Source organism: Talpa europaea (assembly GCF_964194135.1).
Source record: "Talpa europaea genome assembly, chromosome: 5".
Taxonomy (NCBI): Eukaryota; Metazoa; Chordata; class Mammalia; order Eulipotyphla; family Talpidae; genus Talpa; species Talpa europaea.
In genome coordinates, this window is record NC_140071.1 from 96,596,227 (window position 1) to 96,616,070 (window position 19,844).

Here is a 19,844-nt window from a genome sequence, read left to right on the forward strand (position 1 = left end):
TCAGTAATTGTCACCTGTATACATTGTGCCAGATTCTGAGCACTTTGGAGATGAAGTGAAGTCACTGCTTGACCAGGTCATTGTTGCTTTGATATCCATGGGAAGAGTTTGGATTGTTAGCCTCAGTTAGAGATTTTACCCTTATCATCAGTTGAATCTAATGAAGAGAAATCAGAATGGGATAAAAAGGCTTGTATTTCAAAAAACAATCTAATTTTGTAGTTATGAGTCTCTGGATCACATTACTAACCAAGATCATGGATCAGTTACTCTGCCTCTTTGTGCCTCAGTTTTTTCCCATTAATATGATATGATGGTATTAATACCCACTGCCTAGGACTGTAAGAGTTGAAATTGAATGTGGAGACTCCAGAATAGAGTCTGTCACGTGAATTCAAGACATGAAAGCTGCTTTATCATCATCATCATCATCATCATCACCATCATCATTTGCAGCTAGATGACAGATATTAATGTAATGACCAGGGAAAAATAAGCTCATATAGAGAGGTTATTGTTCTGCTTGAAAGAATTTATAATATTCCAGAAAGAATTTTAATAACATGCAACTTAATTTATCTTTTTAAATACAAATTCACTTCTAACAAATTGCACTATTTGTGGCAAGTTCAATTTGTTTGAGGTGGCAGAAAATACTCTATGAAGGCCTGAGTTAGAGTTCCAATTTTGCCACTTACTAACTTAGAGACTACTCAGTGTGTCAGTACTTATGTCCATAAAATGCAGATAAAATCCGTCATGTTTTCTTAAGATAGTTGTGAAGATCAAAATAAGGCAGTGCATAGTACTTTGTAAATCACAGAGCAGTCTCTACTAAAGGATGTTATTTTCTTTTCCTATATTGTTCTTTTATTAATTTTATTTAATTAAATTGACAGCTTCTGTAATTTCTATGATCTTCTATATTTGGGCATACAGTAATTTTTTAATGCATTTCACAATTTGCATATTTAGATGCAAGATCACATAACAAGTGTTTCTAGAACTACTATGGATCTCTGTTTTAAAGCCAGCCTAGAAGTCAAATTTTACCCATAAGCCTTCTCTATATGATATGTCACACTCATGGATAGATCCAAGTGCTTGAGAAATGCAAGGATAAGTACAGCAGGTTGCAGAGTTTTGGTTCTGTTACTTATAATCCTTTATTCAGTACCTTGATAAATAGGAGAAGTACTTCTTTTGTGTTTCTCAGAGTGTTGCTAAATAATTTCAGTAGAGGTGAAGCAAGATTAGAAGGCACTAAGTCCTTCCAGTAAGATCCTGTCTCCTGTTTGGATTTCATCCTGGTGCCTGACACTATGTAAATGCATGAATAGAATGATCAATATGCTGAGAAATGATCAGGTATACATTGCATATACTCATCATTTAAAAACTATATTCTTTTAAACATTCCAGTTTGAAATGTCTTTGTTTTCTTTTGACCCCTCTGGAAAAATGATTATTATCCTCCATATATCTGCAAGTCTATCCATTCACTAATCAATCCCCAGTGTGTGCACATGTACATACACAGCTCAGGAATGTATTATAGGATCAGGTGAGAGGAAGGTGCAGAGTGTTGATTTAATGTGGAATTTGAATCAGGACTCATTTTAGAGTCTATTTTTAGTTATGCTGCATAGTTAGGAGAAGGAATTATGCTTTTTTGTTTATGTGGTTTTGCTTATGTGGTTTTGTTTATGCGGTTTTGTTTATGTGTTTTTTTTTTAAAGATTTATTTATATATGCATACAAGGCCAGAGTTGTGGGGGGTGAGAGGATTCACCAGAGACAGAGTGGGGAACAGAACAGGCAGACTGACTGAAATACACTGCTGAGGGGAGCAGTGGGATAGTCAGGAGAGGCCTATTGCATCATGTGGGTAGCTCCCTGGCTGAGGATAGAACTCATGCTGCAGTGGCTACAGATAGCTTCATAGGTTGCATCTTAACCCCTTGCACCACCAGGGAGGCCCCTTGTTCAATGTGGTATTAATGATGTAATAGTGATGTAGTTGAAAACGTTTAGTAAGCCATTATTATGTACCAGGCAGTATGCAAAATACTTTCCATTCATTACCTCATTTAATCCTCATATCAACTCCATGTAACAGATACTATTATCTCAGCTTTATCAATGAGGAAAGTGAAGCTAAGAAAGGTAATGTAGCTTGTCCAAGGACCTATGGTTAATAAGTGGTGAACAGTATATTAGCCAAAATTGTCTCATAAAGTATAAAGTAGATTGTGCCAGTCTCCTGCTTAAGATAGTCTAGTGACTTAGAATAGAAAAAGCCAGACCTTATTGCCTCACTCTGGCCTCTCCTGTAACCCTGTGAGCCACAGTCTAGCCCAGCTCACCTTCTTTCCATGTTCTGAACTTGTTTCTGCATTAGGAACTTTTCCCTTTCTCTGCTCCAGATCTTCCCTGGTTGCTCATTCTTGTCATTTAGGCCTATTCCCATATGTTCCCTCCTCTGAGAGACCTTGCCTGATACAGATCTGAAGGATCCCTTCCCTCCCTTCCCAATAATTTCTCACAATACTCTGGTTATCCCTTTTGAAATGGTTCTGTTGAATCCATTTATTTTTATCTCTATAACTCTAATATAAATTGCATGAGAGCAGATGGGTCTTCTTTGTCATGTTCATCCATATAGCCCAACACCAAGAATTGAGCCTGCCACACAGTAGATGCTCGATAAATATTTTCTGAATAAATGATTGAATTGGCCTGATTCTAGATCCCAAGTTATTAACTAGTATTGTATATTGCTTTTCTTTGTAATTATGCCATATGATAAATGATAAATTATATTGTTATATATTAGTTATAAGCATTTTCCAGCTCTCTTTTAAATATACTTGATACCAAATTGAAAGTTATATAATTGTCATGAACACAATGATCAAAATTACTTAGGAAAAAATATCCCGTAGGCAAACTTTTAGGATATTAAAAGAGATATCACTTGATTAAATTTACATAATACATACACTTTCTATTTCTTGATAGAATTCCTTCTAATTCCCTAAAATCTGAATTAAAATTTACTTGTGATATAATTGCCCTTTATATAGAGTTGGTAACACAAATTGGTGCATTCATTTTGCTGGGAAATTTGTCAGTAGTTATACAAATTTAGAAAGTTTCTATCATTAAATCTACTTTTTAGGGCTATGTGCTACTGAAAGATTAGCACTAGTATACAAAGATAAGTATGTGCAAAATTAGACACTGTAACATTGCTCATGATATTTAAAATTGTATTGAGTCTAAATTCTCAACTGATGATACTATAATTAAATTAGAATATATATAGGCTGGATACTATGCAGTAATTAAAGGAATGTAAAATCCATATATATTTACATAGCATTATATCTTATGAGATATATGAAAAGATATAATCTAAGATTGCTTGAGAAAAAGTAAGTTGCAGAACATTATATTAAGTATGATTTTATTTTTGTAAAATGAAAACAAAAACTCTTTGACTATTTTTCTGGTGTGTGTGTGTATGTGTTGGTGTGTGATCATAAATGAATGGAAAAATGAAATGGTCTTAGCAGTAAGATCCAAGGTAGAGAGTACCTTCATATTTTTAATTTTCATAAATTTAGGTCATTCATTTTGGTTTTTACCTTAATTATTATTTGTTTTAAAAAGTTAAGTAAATGCTTAAAAAAAGAGAAAATTTCTTCTGTGGCAATCTTGGAATCAGAATGGAATTCAGGGGTTAAACAGAAAAAGCAGTCAGGAATAGAACATATCCAACTATTACTTTGGAGTGTTCTGAAGACTCTGTTAAAATGAAAACACCAAGATTGGGTCTTAGGTCAAAGAGACAAAGGAGCTATATATATCCACCTCCCAATTCTCCTGTGGAGGAAAAGAGCTAATCACTTCTATCATATAGCAGTGTTGAGATCAAATGCTATAATGCACGAGAAGGCCTAGTTGATGACTGGGAGGGAGGAGCTTAAGAGTGAAATGGGATTTGGAAGCTATCATGTCCTCTGTCATCATCATTTTCATGGTGACGTGCCAGGATTCTAGCAGAAGTTTGTACAAGTCAAGTGACTTTGTTTGTGGTTACATAGTTAGGTAGTTAGAGCAGTTTTCTCACCCAGAGTGAACTCCACTGAATGAACTGTGCACCCCTGCACTGCCTCGGCCCCTCTCCAGTTTTCCCAATTAGTCAGAATTTGTCATAATCCAAAGACATAATTCATCCTCTATTTTTATTCTTTTGTTTTATAAGCCAGGGATGTGGTGAGAGGAAGTGACCATAGTTTTGTTTTTGTTTGTTTTTCTTTTAAAATTTTACTGGGCGATTAGCATTTCTGTTTAGCAAAATCTGTTTAGGCCACACACTGTGCGAATCCTGAGAGGTCTGGGTGTGGCAGCAGCTCAGTTTCTACTTAAGTGAAGTCCCACATCTGTTTTATGCGTATGTGCTGAAAAATTAAATACATTGCTACTCATTCCTGAGGGACACAGCTGACACATTTAAGTGTTAAAATGCAGAGGTAATTTATCCTGTCTCAGTTACGTTGTGAATGGGAAATGTAATAAAAATTTGTGAAATGCAGCTGATGTGGGCTTCAGGTGTGATCTGATTACCATACCTAAATGGAGACTAAAGTGGAGACCATTTTTTCATAAAACAGACAGTGAAGAGCACTTTGTAAGTGGATATTTTTGAATCAAGGACTGATGGATTGATGAGGACTCTGGACTATACAGACCTTAGCACATGTTGATCTTAGAATGACGATCTGAATAAACACTCAGCAAGTTTTTCTGTGAAGTACAATCAGTGATAGCTAAACCTGTCAGTTCAAGGAGAATAGAATGTATTAGAAGTATTTTCTTTAGAAAATAGTCTTGCACCTTTTTTAAACTTTCAAAAACTTGAGGAGCTAGGAGCTCAGCCGGGACTGTTTATCCTCATGCAATATGTAGTGTAGCAGTGTATGATAACACTACTAAGTAGGGCAGGAATATTTCAGTGAACAAGCATACTTCTCAAATTTTTTTTCTAGCTTTGTCAGTCTCATTAATATTGTGGTTTATTAAAGGAAGAAGACAATAAAAGTAGTAAATAAACCTCATTGAATACCTATATATCCATATATATATATATTGCTAATTGTTTTATATGCAAGAGCTGAGGTAAAGGACATGGCTAAATGAATTATAAATCATTAACAGTTTTGCATAGACCTGAATAACATTTTTGTACAGGCCTTTAAAAAGAAACGTTTATGTACATTATTACTAATTATGCAATGATTGTGTATTGCTGAATTTTATTTGCAGTTATTATTTATTTTAATGACTGATATTTCTGGCTAATAATCTACTGAGGATAAAGAACAGAGTTGACCTATGATATAATACCTATAACATTTATATTTGTGCAATTATATGAATTGGTATTTGGTAGCACAGGTATATAAAGCTTTTAGTTTGGGGGTAGGGTAGTTTGTTCGTCTGTGGTCTCCCATGAAGTACAGAATGCACATATATATACATACATACATACCTATGTATATATAGTAATATAGATGAAATGTATAATATATACATGTATAAATACATTGATTTAAACATAACTTAAGAAGTCTGGACTGGCTTATGATTTACTTTAACCACAGACTTACATATGAAACTGTACTAATTTCAGGCTTCAGTCTTAGTAAGGTATGGCATTTCCTTTTTTGTGATCTTGGGAGCCAGCTGTCATAAAAAAAAAATCTTTGGCTACCCTGATTCCATCATGCTATGGAGAAGGATGACACTATGCACAGTCTCAGCTGATTTCCTAGGCAGTAACCAGCATCAGCACCAACTTGCCAACCATGTGAGTGAGCTCATTTCAACAATTCTAGCCACTCCAGCTTCCCAGGTGACAGCATGTGAAGCATATGAACAGCCACTCGTTGCTCAGTATCATGAAAAGTAATAAATTGTGTTGCAGGCACTAATTTTGGGGTGAATTATTATCCAGCGCTAGATAGCCAAATAGAAATTGTGACTGAGTGAAAATTAAATCAATTAATGAGAATGATAATAAAGACTGAAAGGGTAGGGACCTAGTAGTTACGGGAGGCTAAAGCACAGATGACCCTTGTATGTAGTGATGGAAAGTTAACATGGGAAATAGAAATGTACACATTCTACTGGTGGATAGAGCTAAAGAGATTCTCAGGAAGAATATTGAAGTTGTCATATGACTTTTTTTTTAAAGATTTATTTATTTATTTATTTGTTTGTTTGTTTGTTTATTTATTTATTTATTCAAGCACTGGGTAAAGTCAGAAGAGCAGGAGGGTGAGAGAATTCACCAGAGCCAGAGCGGGGAGCAGAGCAGGCAGAAGGACCGAAGTACACTGCTGAGGGGAGCAGTGGGCGGCAGGAGAGGTCTGCGCACCTCATATGACTTCTTTTGGCTACTTTGATGATATATAAGGGGAGTAAAATGAGTTAAAGAAGGAACTTTTCAGTTTTCAATCAGAATTTAGAGGAAATGTAAAGAGCCAGGATCTGGTGGATTTGAAAATGAAATTCTTTCTCATCCCCGGTCTCCCTTGGCAAAATACTCCCCCAATTTAAGAAATAATATTTGGTCAATCATCAAACCATGATTGTGCCTATAAAAATGTGGCATCAGATGAAAAATCAAATTAAGGATGTAGTTGAGAAACCTACATTATGACTTAAGAAGTATTTAAGATGATGTCTAAAAAAATGCGCTCATCTAAACAAAAATTCTTATAATAATCTTAAAATGTGCATCATAAACATACTCAGGTAAGCGATAGTGCTTCTAAGAGTCTTTTGAGTGTGTTTCTCATTTGACTTGTAGCCTAAAGTAGAGAGGGCCTCTTTTGAAGAAAATTTGATATATATATGGCTCTTGTCTAATAGAGTAGGGAATAATTTAATTAATAGGAATATTACAAAAATTTTGAAGGACTTATATTATATCAACTTGGATTAAAGATACAGAGATACTTCAAAAATGAAAGAAGTGAGTTGGACCCGCAACTTCCTATGGCAGAAATAAATTACAAAGATAGGCTATTTTTTATTATTATTTTTTAAGATTTATTTATTATGTATACAAGAACTGGGGTATAGGCTAGAGGTGTGGGGGGTGAGAGGATTCACCAGAGACAGAGTGAGGAACAGAGCAGGCACATCTACCGAAGCACACTGCTGAGGGGAGCAACAGTCCAGGGTCCAGTCGGGAGAGGTCTGCTGTGCCATGTGCATTGCTCCCTGGCCTGTGGGGATCTGGATTGAATAAGTGCTTTGGAGGCTGCAGACAGCTTCACTGGCTGTGTCTTAACCCTTGCACTGCCAGGGAGGCCCTACGCTATTTTTTTATGAAAAAGGAAAAATAACTCAGAAAGTGGAGTTAAAGTTCAGAGGGTGGATTGAAAAACCACAAAGATAGCATTCTGAGAAAGTGGAATTGAACTTTATCAAAGCACTGGAAACATAGGCAGCACTATGCTATCAGTTTCATTTTTTGTTATTTAGTAATACATGAAAAGCATCTCAAACTTAGTGACTAGTAACACTACATTTTTTGTTATCACAATTCAACTGGAAGGTTTCTCTGCACATTGATGTTATTTGGTCTGCAGGCACAAGGGCTGATTGTTGATTCCAGAATTCAGCCAAGGCTGTTCTGCAGAGTAACTTGGTTTTCCACCATGTAACCTTTGCATTTGGCATAAACTTTTCATAGCATGTAGCATGTAGCTTTGGGTTCTAAGAGGGAGTATTCCAAGAACAAGTATTAAAATAAGATGACAGAAGCAAAATCTTCAGTTCTCTTCAGGTGTGGACTGAGATGTCCCAGAACATCACTTTTGCCAGTCAATGACAGGGCTAGGCTAGCTTCAAGGGGAGAAGAGATAAATTTTATCTTTTCGTGTAATATAGGCACAAAGGACTCGGAAGGAATTGATAGAGGTCATATTTGGAGATCATTTACCATAGTTTATATGGAAGTTAATAATAAAATTATAAGATGAATCTTTTTTAAATAAACATACCAACTTAGAGAAAAAATACAAGCTTTGTATGTAACCAATAATTTTTTTTATGTTTTTATTTTACATCCCTGTTTGTTTATTTCACAATATAGGATTTCTCCCCTCATGTGTGGTTACCATAGTTTTTCTATCACCAAAGCACCCATAAGACCTCTACTATAGTCCATTGGGCTCTCTCCCCTCCTGTTTTCTACTCATCCCCTCACCCTTTTCTCCCCCTTCCTTCCTGACTGAATCAGATCTGTGGTCATCTTTCAGGGATTGGTCTTAAAGTTTGTCTTTGTCTGATCCTTTGTTTGGTTTCTCCATATTTCACATATAAGTGAAACCATCTGGTTTTTATCTTTCTCCTTCTGGGTCACTTCACTTAGAATAAGAGCTTCTGCTTCCATTCATGTTTTCACAAATGGCATGGTTTTCTTTTTTGATTGCTGAATAGTATTCCATTGTGTGTCTATACATATCACATCTTCTTGATCTACTCATCAGTTCTGGGGCATTTAGGTTGCAAAACAATAAATTAGATTATTAATTTTGGCATGAGTATTTATATTCTAATATAAACAATAGCCTCAGCAAATTTTGAATAAATGTCCCTTACGTTTGCTATTTATTATTAATTTCTCCTCATTCTTTTGTATAAATTAAAAGTATTAACAACATTAATACATTCTTCTTGACTTTAATCATTTTAACATTGCAACTATTTCCATTTTGAGTTAGGTTTGACTAGATTGGCACATTTAGCTTTACATACACGATCTGTTTAATGAATAGCATTGTTAAAATCACTTTTGAATTAGCAATATGAACAAATACTGTGCTGCAGTGTGAGGATAGAACTTTTATTTATTAGAGATGACTATAGATTTCCTTAAATATTTTTAAATAAATGTGCTATAAAAGAAGCATATTTTGATATTATTGGTATTCAATTATTCAAGAGCAATACTAAACACTCATGCATATGATTTGTAGTTCATCTAACTTAAAGTTCTAAATTCTATGTTTTTTATGAATGACTGGTAAAATGACAATTTTCAAATGATGTTTACAAACTGTAACTGGTAAGACTGATCTTTCATACTTACCTTCTCTACTATGGGTAAAAAGACAGAAGTAGAATAAACACTTCATATTGATTGCTAACCACTTGTATGGCCTTCTATATACCTTTTTTAAATGTAATACTCCCTTTAACTTTCATAACAACTGTACTACATAAGTATTATCATCCTCAATTTTCAGATGGGAGAAGTGGAGGACCAAGAATCTACATAACTTTACTTAAAGTCCCAAAACTACTAAGTGTTAAAGATGGGAAGTGAGGCCAAGGCCTCATGCTTGACCTGTATGTTGTATTTATTGTTTGATGCAGACTGGTATAATGAAAGAATTTGGGTTAACTGATAAATGATCTTGCTTGGTCCCCTGAGACATGTGATGAAAGAATAGTAACTAATATCTATGGAAAATTCTCTTTGTACAGGAACTTTATATGTATTAGCTCATTTAATTTTCACACCAGCCTTATGGAGCTCGTATTAATATTACCTTTATTTCTACATAAAACAACTGATGGATGCAGATTTACTACAATTCCTGGGTGTTTCCACCTCATTGTGTAGTTTTCCATATAATTTCTTTCCAGGACCTTCTTCTCACATGGACTTCAATATGACTCTGTCCTCTCTTCTGTTTACTTTTCTTCCTCCTTACTGGTCTCTATATCAACATCTTTCAATCTTTAGTCTGCTGAATGAGCTCTCCTGAGCCAAGAATAAAGTAAACTGGATGAACAAAATATTAACAGAGAAGAACTAATACCAATAATCATAGCTAGAACATACTCAGTACTGTGTGCCACTAATTTTCACAATGACCCCTTAGGTTAGATAATTTGATCCCCATTTTAATGTTGAGGAAACAAGATGGTGCTTGGAATTAATACATGTTCTTTCAGGCTATAAACCATCCCATTTATAAACTGTATTTTACCATTTAAAATATTACACTATGGTCCTCCCTGGTGGCGCAAGGGGTTAAGGCCCAACTTATGAAGCTATCCACAGCCTCTGCAGCATGAGTTCGATCTCCAGTCAGGGAGGTACCCACATAGCACAGCAGACCTCTCCCAACTTGCCCACTGCTCCCCTCAGCAGTGTATTTCAGTCAGTCTGCCTGTTCTGTTCCCCACTCTGTCTCTGGTGAATCCTCTCACCCTCCACACCTCTGGCCTGTACCCCAGTTCTTGTATACATAAATAAATAAATCTTAAAAAAAAAATTGCACTAGTCTGTCTAAAACTACCAGAAAAAAAAGGACTGAGGCCTTGGCTTCACCTGACAAAATAGGTAAGGAAAAGCATATTTTAATAACATGGAAAGGTTTTAAAATTAGATTTGGTCAGAGTTTCTTAATTATGACTATATTTTAGAACATTCTGAGGATTTCCCAAAAAATACACTGACCCATCACAAACCAATTAAAATGTTTTCAATTAGAGCCCAAAAGAGACTTTTAAAAATGAATGCAGTATACAACCACGGTGGAGAATTACTCTGCATCTGTAGAGATGTGAGTGCAAATCACCATTGGCTGTGTGTGAGTCATTCTGTTGGCATCATCTAGAATGACAGTGTATAAATGCTCAAAAAATGTATGTGAATTGATTGAATAAAATCTGGAAAGAGTTTTAACATCTTGAAAGTTCAAATGATATGGCATGAGAAAGTTCAAGTTCTATAGAAATATATTGTATTATTGTTACATCTTTAGTCACTAGTAGAAGGTATTTAGAATAAAGCTTTATCTTATTTGTGTTACTTGGGCAAGTAAGAATTCTTTGTCAACCATTTCATTATGCAACTATTATAAAAAGTACCTTTATATTAGCTCTGATATTATACACACTTTCCACAATCAAATATTCTTTGCATGGAGAAAAAATGCAGAGTGCACAGTGCATGGCTTTTGTAGTTACTATATCCCCATCCCTTGCTGTTCCTTCTTTCTTTTTAAAGATTTATTTATTTATGCATACAAGAACTGGGGTACAGGCCAGAGGTGCGGGGGAGGGGGCAGTGAGAGGATTCACCAGAGACAGAGTGGGGAGCAGAACAAGCAGATGGACTGAAGACACTGGTGAGGGGAGGTAAGAGAGGTCTGTCACGCCATGTGGGTATCTCCCTGGCTGGCCAACCCGAATCTAACCTATGCTACAGAGGCTACCTACGCTACAGAGTCTACTGACCGGGAGGCCTTGCTATTCCTTCTTGGCAATTCCTTTCCCTCCTCAGCAAGGGTGGAGGGGGAGGGGGGGATTGTAACAGATGCTAAAGAACTGACAGTGTTAATTTTATAGATAAAAAATGAGACATTGTATTTTTGCCTCCTCCCTTCCTCTTTTATTTAATCAATAAGTAAAGAAGAAAGTGATTAGAGTTTGGTTCCTTGATTCTCAATTAAAAAAAGCTAAGAGCTTAATATCCCATTTTATTTACTTAAATTTTGCCTCTTTCTAAGAAGTATTTGCAACTACATGGAAATATTAACATTGTAGAAAATTAGTAGTTAAGGTCTTGGGGGGAGGGATTTGTTGGCCAGAGGAACTTAGCGTAAATTTGTAAATGAGTAAGATATTTACTGGGAAGTTTCCCCACAGTCAGGGGAAGAAACAGTTTATTTAGTTGTAGTTGGCAGAAAGGAGGAAGTGTATACAGGCCTCGCTGGTTGCCCAAGGGGTTAAACCTCAGCACTATGAAGCAGTCTGCAGCCACTGCAGCATGAGTTTGATCCCCTTTAGGGACCTACCCACATGGCACAGCAGACCTCTCCTGTCTCACTGCTGCTCCCCTCAGCAGTGTATTTCAATCTGTCTGTTCTGCTCCTCACTCTGTCTCTGGTGAATCCACTCACCACCCCCTACCTTTGGCCTGTACCCCCGTTCTTGTATGCATAAATAAATAAATATTTTTTTTAAAAAAGGAGGAAGTGTATAGGGCTTACTCCGGAATGGCAAAAAAAGTTTTGCCTTGAGACTGTTATAAGGGACAGTATCTGTGAAGATAAGCAGTATCCTTGACTACAGCTTCACAACAAATACTGAGGGACTTTCAGTAAGTTTCACTATTGCTATGCCTGCAGTTGAAGACATATTGTTAAAGTCAGACTCAGTGAAGCTATTCTTCAAAGATGATGTTGGATTGAAACTGTTCTTTATAATATATCTATTTTTTTACTGTTTGTTTTTATCATTTCCTCTCTTGCTTTTCTTTAGAGTTCTTTTTTTTTTTAAATTGGTTGTGATGTATTCTTTATTTCTTTCTTTCTTTATTTATTTATACAAGCACTGGGTAAAGTCAGAAGTGTGGGAGGGTGAGAGAATTCACCAGAGCCAGAGCGGGGAGCAGAGCAGGCAGAAGGACCGAAGTACACTGCTGAGGGGAGCAGCGTGCGGCAGGAGAGGTCTGCGTGCCATGTGGGACCCTCCTCCGGTGGCTGGGGAGCTGCCGGGGATCGAACCAGCGCTGCAGAGGCTTCAGGCAGCTTCACAGCCCAGCGCTCAACCGCTGCGCCACCAGGGGAGGCCCTAGAGTTCTCTTTTTAAGTCACAATCTAGACCACATGAATTCTGTTTTAATTTGCTACCTCATTTTGTTTCCCAGCAATTATTTAGTAATAGAGAAATTTAGGGGCCTCCCCTTGTGGTGCAGCGGTTGAGCGCTGGGCTTTGATGCTGCCGGCAGCCTCTGCAGTGCCGGTTTGATCACCAGCCACCCACGAGGGTCCCACAGGCACGCAAACCTGTCCTGCTGCACCCGCTGCTCCCCTCAGTAGTGTATTTCATCAGTCTGCCTGTTCTGTTCCCCGCTCTGGCTCTGGTGAATTCTCTCACCCTCCTGCACTTCTGACTGTACCCATTGCTTATATAAATAAATAAATAAATCTTAAAGAAAAAAAAAAAATTAGAGAAATTTAGGACACGTTTTTCGTTTCTTGGGCTCCTTCAAAGACCTGAGATCTATATTCCCATATTTTAGGTTTCATTTTTTCTTAAATGACGTTCAGGAGGCTGACAGGCTGTGTTTACAGTGGAAGAAGACAAGATCAGGAATCACATGCTTTGTTGCTACTGGCTGTGGGCATGGGGCACTTTTCCTCCTATGATTATGCAGCTGCAAAGGCATTGGAATTCTGGGCAGACAGAACATTATGGAGTCAGGTTTGGATATGGCTTGAAACTTAAAAAATGCTGTGCATCTTTTAGTGAATAAGCTAGCAGAGATCTACCTTTCCAAAAGTTACCAAATTCCTCATTTGAAAAATTTTTTGAACTTAGGTTTTTCTGCCAGTTTTGTCTGGTTCTGGAGGTAATGGGGAGCTGAATCTGACCTGAATGGTGAAGGCTGTTTTTACCATGCAAATCTGTCACGTAAACTGAAATTTCAGTTGTCTCTTTCATTTCCCTCTTGGCAGCAGACATTAATGCTTGAGGACACTCTGCCACTCATTTCTGGGAAGCACCAAATATTTGGGTTTTATCTGCATTCAGGGGGAATCAGTTTCAAGTTGTTTCTATAGATACTTAGCATAAATATTTAGATAAAACAAGCTTTTAAATTATGTAATTCACTCAATCATCTGTGGAATTATGAGTTTTTTTTTCTATGATAGATTTGAAAAATTTATTGAATACTTACTTTGCAAAGATGTTCTAAGTTATAAGTGCAGCCTAGGAAGTTACATTAAAATCAATGAACTGTCAAGCTGACCATAGATCTAAGACCAACAACAGGAGAGGGGAAGAGAGTGGAGTCAAAGGACCGTAGTGATGGTTCACAGGTATTATGGTGTGGGAGATCTATGGGGACTACACCTGAGGGGAGTAACCAATTACTGTACAGAAAAATGAACAACAATGTAAGAAAAAAATGGATGTGGTGATAGTCAGCTATAAACTTTCAGTCTATTTGAGAAGTAAAATATTAAATTGAATTAAATTATTTTAAAATAGAATTTTGTAAGAGGAAAAATAGTTCATTGTAGTGCAAGTTGAATATGGGTATAATATTTGGAGCTTTTTAGAAAAAAAGTATGTCATGAATTTAGGGAAAGGCTCAGCATAGGTAGATTTTAAACTCATTATGAAAAGAGATAACATCTATATGTGTGTGTGTGTGTATACATACATACACATGTTTTGTTTATCATCCCAGTAAGTTACTTGATGTTCAGATAATATGTTTTTTATAATCTCTTTTCATCTATTGTCCTCATTAGTGTGAGTGCTTTTCATGTTTTGCTTGAAGCTTTATACTTCCATTTACCATTTCAAGTCTTAAGTTGAAAGACACTTTCTTTGCTTCCTTTTAAAAATTAAAATTCTGAAAATAATGTATTAGAAAGATTTCTATTGATCTTTTAAATTTAAAAGAAACTTTGCATTTATTGTGGATTGTTTTACATTATTATAGTTCACTCATTATATTCTGTGGTTTCTTTAGTTTAAATATTCTGTGGGTCTTTGGCTCTGTATTTAAAATATCCGAAAAAAATCTTTTCTTACTTATACACACAAAATAGCTTAGTGTTGTCATACTTCATTTAAACATACTTCAGTGGGACAACTAGTTGTGATAAAAAAATGTTATTCTATGGTTTTTTATCTTTTTTCATTCATATTACCTATCCCAAGAATCTAGTATCAGACATTTCTCCTTTCCTTCATCCTGCCATCTAGCCAGTCTTTGTTATTGAAATATTTATTAAGTCTCTATAATATTCAAGAGAATGAACTAGTGTCTGGATGGGTGAGAAGATGAGATGCTACATAAGTGACTGGGACATGAGACTTGTGACTCAGGGGCAAAGTCCCAAATGTTAGTTTCCACAAGTATTGGTTAAATAATATGTTTTAGGAATCTTCAGGTAACAAAGAAAACTTTCAATTTGTAGGGAACTTGAGTGAGTGCTTCAAAAATACCTTTTCACTTAAGCTGACCTACTCAATTCTTGTTTCTTTTTGACTGAAGGAAAATGTCTTTATTACTTATGATGAGATATCTCTTCTCAGATCAAAATATCTAAAATATACCTAGATTTTTCAAGGCAGTTCTCTTTGATAGTGCTTTGATTATTTTTTTTAAAGATTTATTTATTTATACAAACAAGAACTGGGGTACAGGCCAGAGTTTGGGGGGATGAGAGGATTCACCAGAGACAGAGTGGGGAGCAGAACAGGCAGATCAACTGAAATACACTGCTGAGGGGAGCAGCGGGCAAGTCAGGAGAGGTCTGCTGTGTCATGTGGGTTACCTGCCTGGCTGGGGATAGAACTAGTGCTGTAGAGGGTGCGGTGAGCTTCATAGGTTGTGTCTTAACCCCTTATGCCACCAGGGAGGCCCCAGTGCTCTGATATTTTGTAGTTAAAATTCAGATGCTCTTTGGAGAAAGGAGAAAAGTATGACCAACAAACTGCCCTCAAAACTCATGTTCTTTTCTTTCCTTTTTACTGAAGAAAACTTAGTATCAATTACTGCTGTGTTTTTGAGAAGTGCTTAGTGTGATCTTTGCTTATTTTTCTTTCATTTAATATTATAATACCTATTTTCAGATACAATATTGGCATAGGCTTGGAGAATTTAAAAAATGTGAAGCCTTCAGGAGAGACATACATCCATGAAGGACTAAAGCTCGTAAGTTCCTTCATGTATTTGGGAGAGAATGTTTTCTTATTGTGTATTGGAATAAATTATTTTTCTAGGAAAATCCAGTCCACTTATGTATTTATCTTAAAGTTTTTTTTTTTTTAATTTTAAGTTCTGGGGATAAGAATGATAGAAAACATTGTGTACCCCGTGGTGATAAGAAACATTTGGATAGCATTTTGCCTTTTAAGGAATTTTCCACTTTCTCCGTGGTTACATTCAGATTGTTCAATCAAAGCTAAAATGTTTATCATTTCAACCAAAAACAATACTCTGTAACATGAACATATGCATATTTCTAATAAAATAAGCACATAACAATGTTTTATAAGCCTATCTCTAATATTTTGATTTTGTTAGACTTACAAGTTCAGCTTGCTGGGACATGTTGTTTAAAAGTTAAGATTAAATTGTGGGTTGGATAATTATTCTTCGTTTTCAGGCAAATGAACAAATTCAGAAATCAGGAGCTTTTAAAACCTCCAGTATCATAATTGCTCTGACAGATGGTAAGCTGGATGGTCTGGTGCCACAATATGCAGAAAAAGAGGTGAGTATTGAACTGAAACTGTTCTTTACACCCCACTGTACTTTGTTGTATGGGTAGCTTGATATTTGAATAATTAACCTTTTTCTTTCTTTTTGCACATTTCCTCTATCTTCCCTCTTTCAAGGCAAAGATATCCAGGTCACTTGGAGCTAGAGTATATTGTGTTGGTGTCCTTGATTTTGAACAAGCTCAGGTGAGTACATCAACCCTTCAAACTTTAATTATGTCACATAATTATCTTAAGGATAGCTCATCAAGTTATTTCACTGATGACTTACTATGACACATTTAATTACTTATTAAGGATTTTAAACGAAAATCCCATATGTCTTGCTTGAGTCTTGTGTTAGTAATATTTGTTTTTGTTAGGTTTCATGACTGAAAACAAAACCCTAAATTTCTTGACCATTTATTAAGGAAGAATCACTTTCAATTCTTTCCAGGCCATATTATCCTATAGTATAATTTTTCAGAAGAGCATAACTAAGACAAAATGAATGAAGTGTATGAAGTGCTGTGTATCTCACCCACCTCTTTATTATATTTTCCTCCTTTTTCTAAAGCTCGAAAGAATTGCTGATTCCAGGGAACAAGTTTTTCCTGTTACAGGCGGATTTCAAGCTCTAAAAGGAATAATTAATTCTGTGAGTATTTCTTTGGGGCAGTAGGAAAACATCATAATTTTAGATATATTTTGTACTTTAAGAAGTAATCTTGATACCCAGTTTAGTAGGTCATTATCTTGAAGAACACAGTGTAATCCTAAAGATCTGTATTTTTTGCAAATGAGATTTGGTATTAATTCTGATAAATTGAACACTGTGAGCCTGGGTTTGTGATTTCAAATTGAAGATTTTCATTAACTTTCTTAGCCACGCTTCCACTTTCAAGCATGGACTTCCTTACTGGCTTGCTATCTTGAATGTTTTATAGGCTTTATAAGCAAAGTGTAAAATAAAAATTTGGATTGGCATTTGTGATTCCTCCCTCTTCCAAATATGGTATTTCTTAGCTATCACTGTGTTGGGTATTTGACTGTTCTTGTTTTTTCCATTATAATGATTAATAGTTTCATTGACGCTCACAGTTTTTCTGTTTGGAATTCAGTTGAGATTCGTTAGAATCTGGGCTAGCCTAAACAGGGGGTGGGGAAATGGAGTGATGAAGTGCAAAGGAAAACTCTTGGGCTTTCACAGCTGAGGTTTATGTTTCATTTTACTGCTTTTTGCTAGAAGCAGTAGGAACAGTTGCTATTAAGTATTTATGATATTTTGGTAAACACCATCTTAAAATGAAAGTGAATAATATATATATATGTGTGTGTATTCTCCCTCTCTCTCTCTCTCACACACACACACACACACACACACACACACACACACACGTATTTCCCCTAAACCAATGCTTTCTCTTAATCAGGTATTTATTGGAAAGGAAAGAAATCTCATTTTCTTCTGACATTTGGTATTTAAAATTTCTCTTTAAAGATCATGTTTTTCAGAAACACAGAATGAGAGTTACTGAATTTGTTTTTAGTAGCATATAGGCTTGTTTCCTAATTAATGGAGCTTTTCAAAGAAAGTATACAATTTGGTTCTATCACCGCATATCAGTACTTCTAGTGGAAAGGCCAAATGTAAGTACAGAATGTAACAGATTCAATTATATCAGGAATTTACATATATTATCATGTCTAGTTTTTAGAAAAATCGTAATGTAAAAAATAGTAAATTTTTAATCTTTTTCTAAAGATTTATTTATTTATGCATACAAGAGCTGGGGTACAGGCCAGATGTGTGTGTGTGGGGCGGGGAGGGGGTAGTGAGAGGATTCACCAGAGACAGAGCGGGGGAACAGAACAGGCAGATCTACCCAAGTACACTGTTGAGGGGAGCAGCAGGCGAGTCAGGAGAGGTCTGCTGCACCATGTGGGTTGCTCCCTGGCCGGGAGCAGAGTCTGCGGAAAATTTATAGGCTGCGTCTTATAACCTCTTGTGCCACCAGGGAGGCTCCCCAAATTTTTTACAACTAGATTCAACATGTGCTGCAAATATGATTTTAGTCTTAAAATATAGGAAAATGGATGGACAATGAAAATGGAGGGTAACTTGACACTTTGTAAACAAATCAGTATTAATGTATTTTAAATAGAATGTTATTGTTTAAGAATGTTCAGCTATTCTTATAATTATATTGGTAAGGAGAAAAGACTTCTCTGGGTTATTCCTTTTGATTTTTTTTTTCTCTATAGTAACAGGTTTATTTAAACATTTTCCAGGTGACTAATTGGTTTTTGGAAATTCTCTTTTTGTGGGATACAAATAAGTACAGATTTCCCTTTCAAAAAATGAGTAGTTGACTACCAGAGCTGATAAAGTTGTTTTGTTTAAAAGAACATTTCATTGTTAAATTTTATTTTTCTATTTAGGTTAGGTAGACCTCAGAATGCAATTTCTAACTACAGTCTTTTTTGCCTGAAACTCTTAATTGACTTGAGTAAGTTATGTTGATACATTTAGCATGAATTGTAAAGATTTGTGTTATTTTAATTACACTTTGCCAACAAAGTCTCTCTTGAGTTTTATCTGGAGGGTTTGATGGATAGAGCTTTCATCTCCATATAGTTAAACTTCAGCTATTTTGTCTCAAAAGAGGAGTAAATTAGCCCCAGGGAAACCAGCCTCTGGGGAAACCCTGGCAACAAAAAGGCAGAGTAGGCAGGTAGATAAACAGTCACTACAATCAGAGTTGATCTCAGTAATGGTTGAGATTTTTAATCAATGTGAATATAACTTGGGAATTTCATTTATTTTATAGAAGTTTAAGGTAATTCAATCACTTTATCTTTCTTCAAGGCAGATTGCACCATTCCTGATAATTCACAAAAGCTCTCACTCTGTCTCAAATTTGAATTGCACTTTAAAATTAAAAAGTACCATATTAAAAAAATATTTAGTATTTAAAATAAATATAGTATAGTATATCTATTCCAAGCTGATTTACTAAGCTAATAGATAAAATTATACTATGGATTTTTTTTATATAAAACTTAGCAAATGGAAGAAATCAGAAAATTTAAATCTTTCAGATATATGGTACTATGAAAGCAAAATATTTATAAAATGATAGGTAATTGTTTTTTCCTGATAAAAGTTATTTAAATATACCTGGTCTTATAGATTTTCAGTGTATTTATTTCTTGGCAGTTAATCTTTAATTGAGAAAAATTTATAACAAATTGTGAGGATTTGGAGGAGGGAAATTTTATTGATTTAGTCTGTGTGGTAAAGAGGATAATTTTTGTTAAAATGCCAGTATGGCTAGAGTAAAAGTAGATTGTCAGAATAAGTTCTGTTCATTGAAGTCATAGGAGCCTGTTTGTGGTAGGGTTTGAACTGGGCTCTGACAATTGGAAAGATTTAATTAAAAACAGGAACACAAAACTTTAGAAACAGGCTAAACTGGCCTGACTGACTAATGTATTTTAGGGAGTACAGTTGACTT

The 19,844-nt window shown here is 35.6% G+C and overlaps 1 protein-coding gene across 2 annotated transcripts in view; it reads left to right on the forward strand.

Moving 5' to 3' along the window:
* The window catches only part of ANTXR2 (ANTXR cell adhesion molecule 2), a gene marked incomplete at both ends in the record, with an annotated part of 146,940 nt that overhangs the window by 4,497 nt on the left and 122,599 nt on the right, over nt 1-19,844 (forward strand). For both annotated transcript variants that reach the window (XM_084233284.1, XM_084233283.1), the window contains 4 exons: nt 15,697-15,778; nt 16,233-16,340; nt 16,465-16,533; nt 16,904-16,984. In XM_084233284.1, the coding sequence (XP_084089410.1) occupies nt 15,697-15,778; nt 16,233-16,340; nt 16,465-16,533; nt 16,904-16,984 (340 nt within the window). The remainder of the gene's footprint in view (nt 1-15,696; nt 15,779-16,232; nt 16,341-16,464; nt 16,534-16,903; nt 16,985-19,844) is intronic.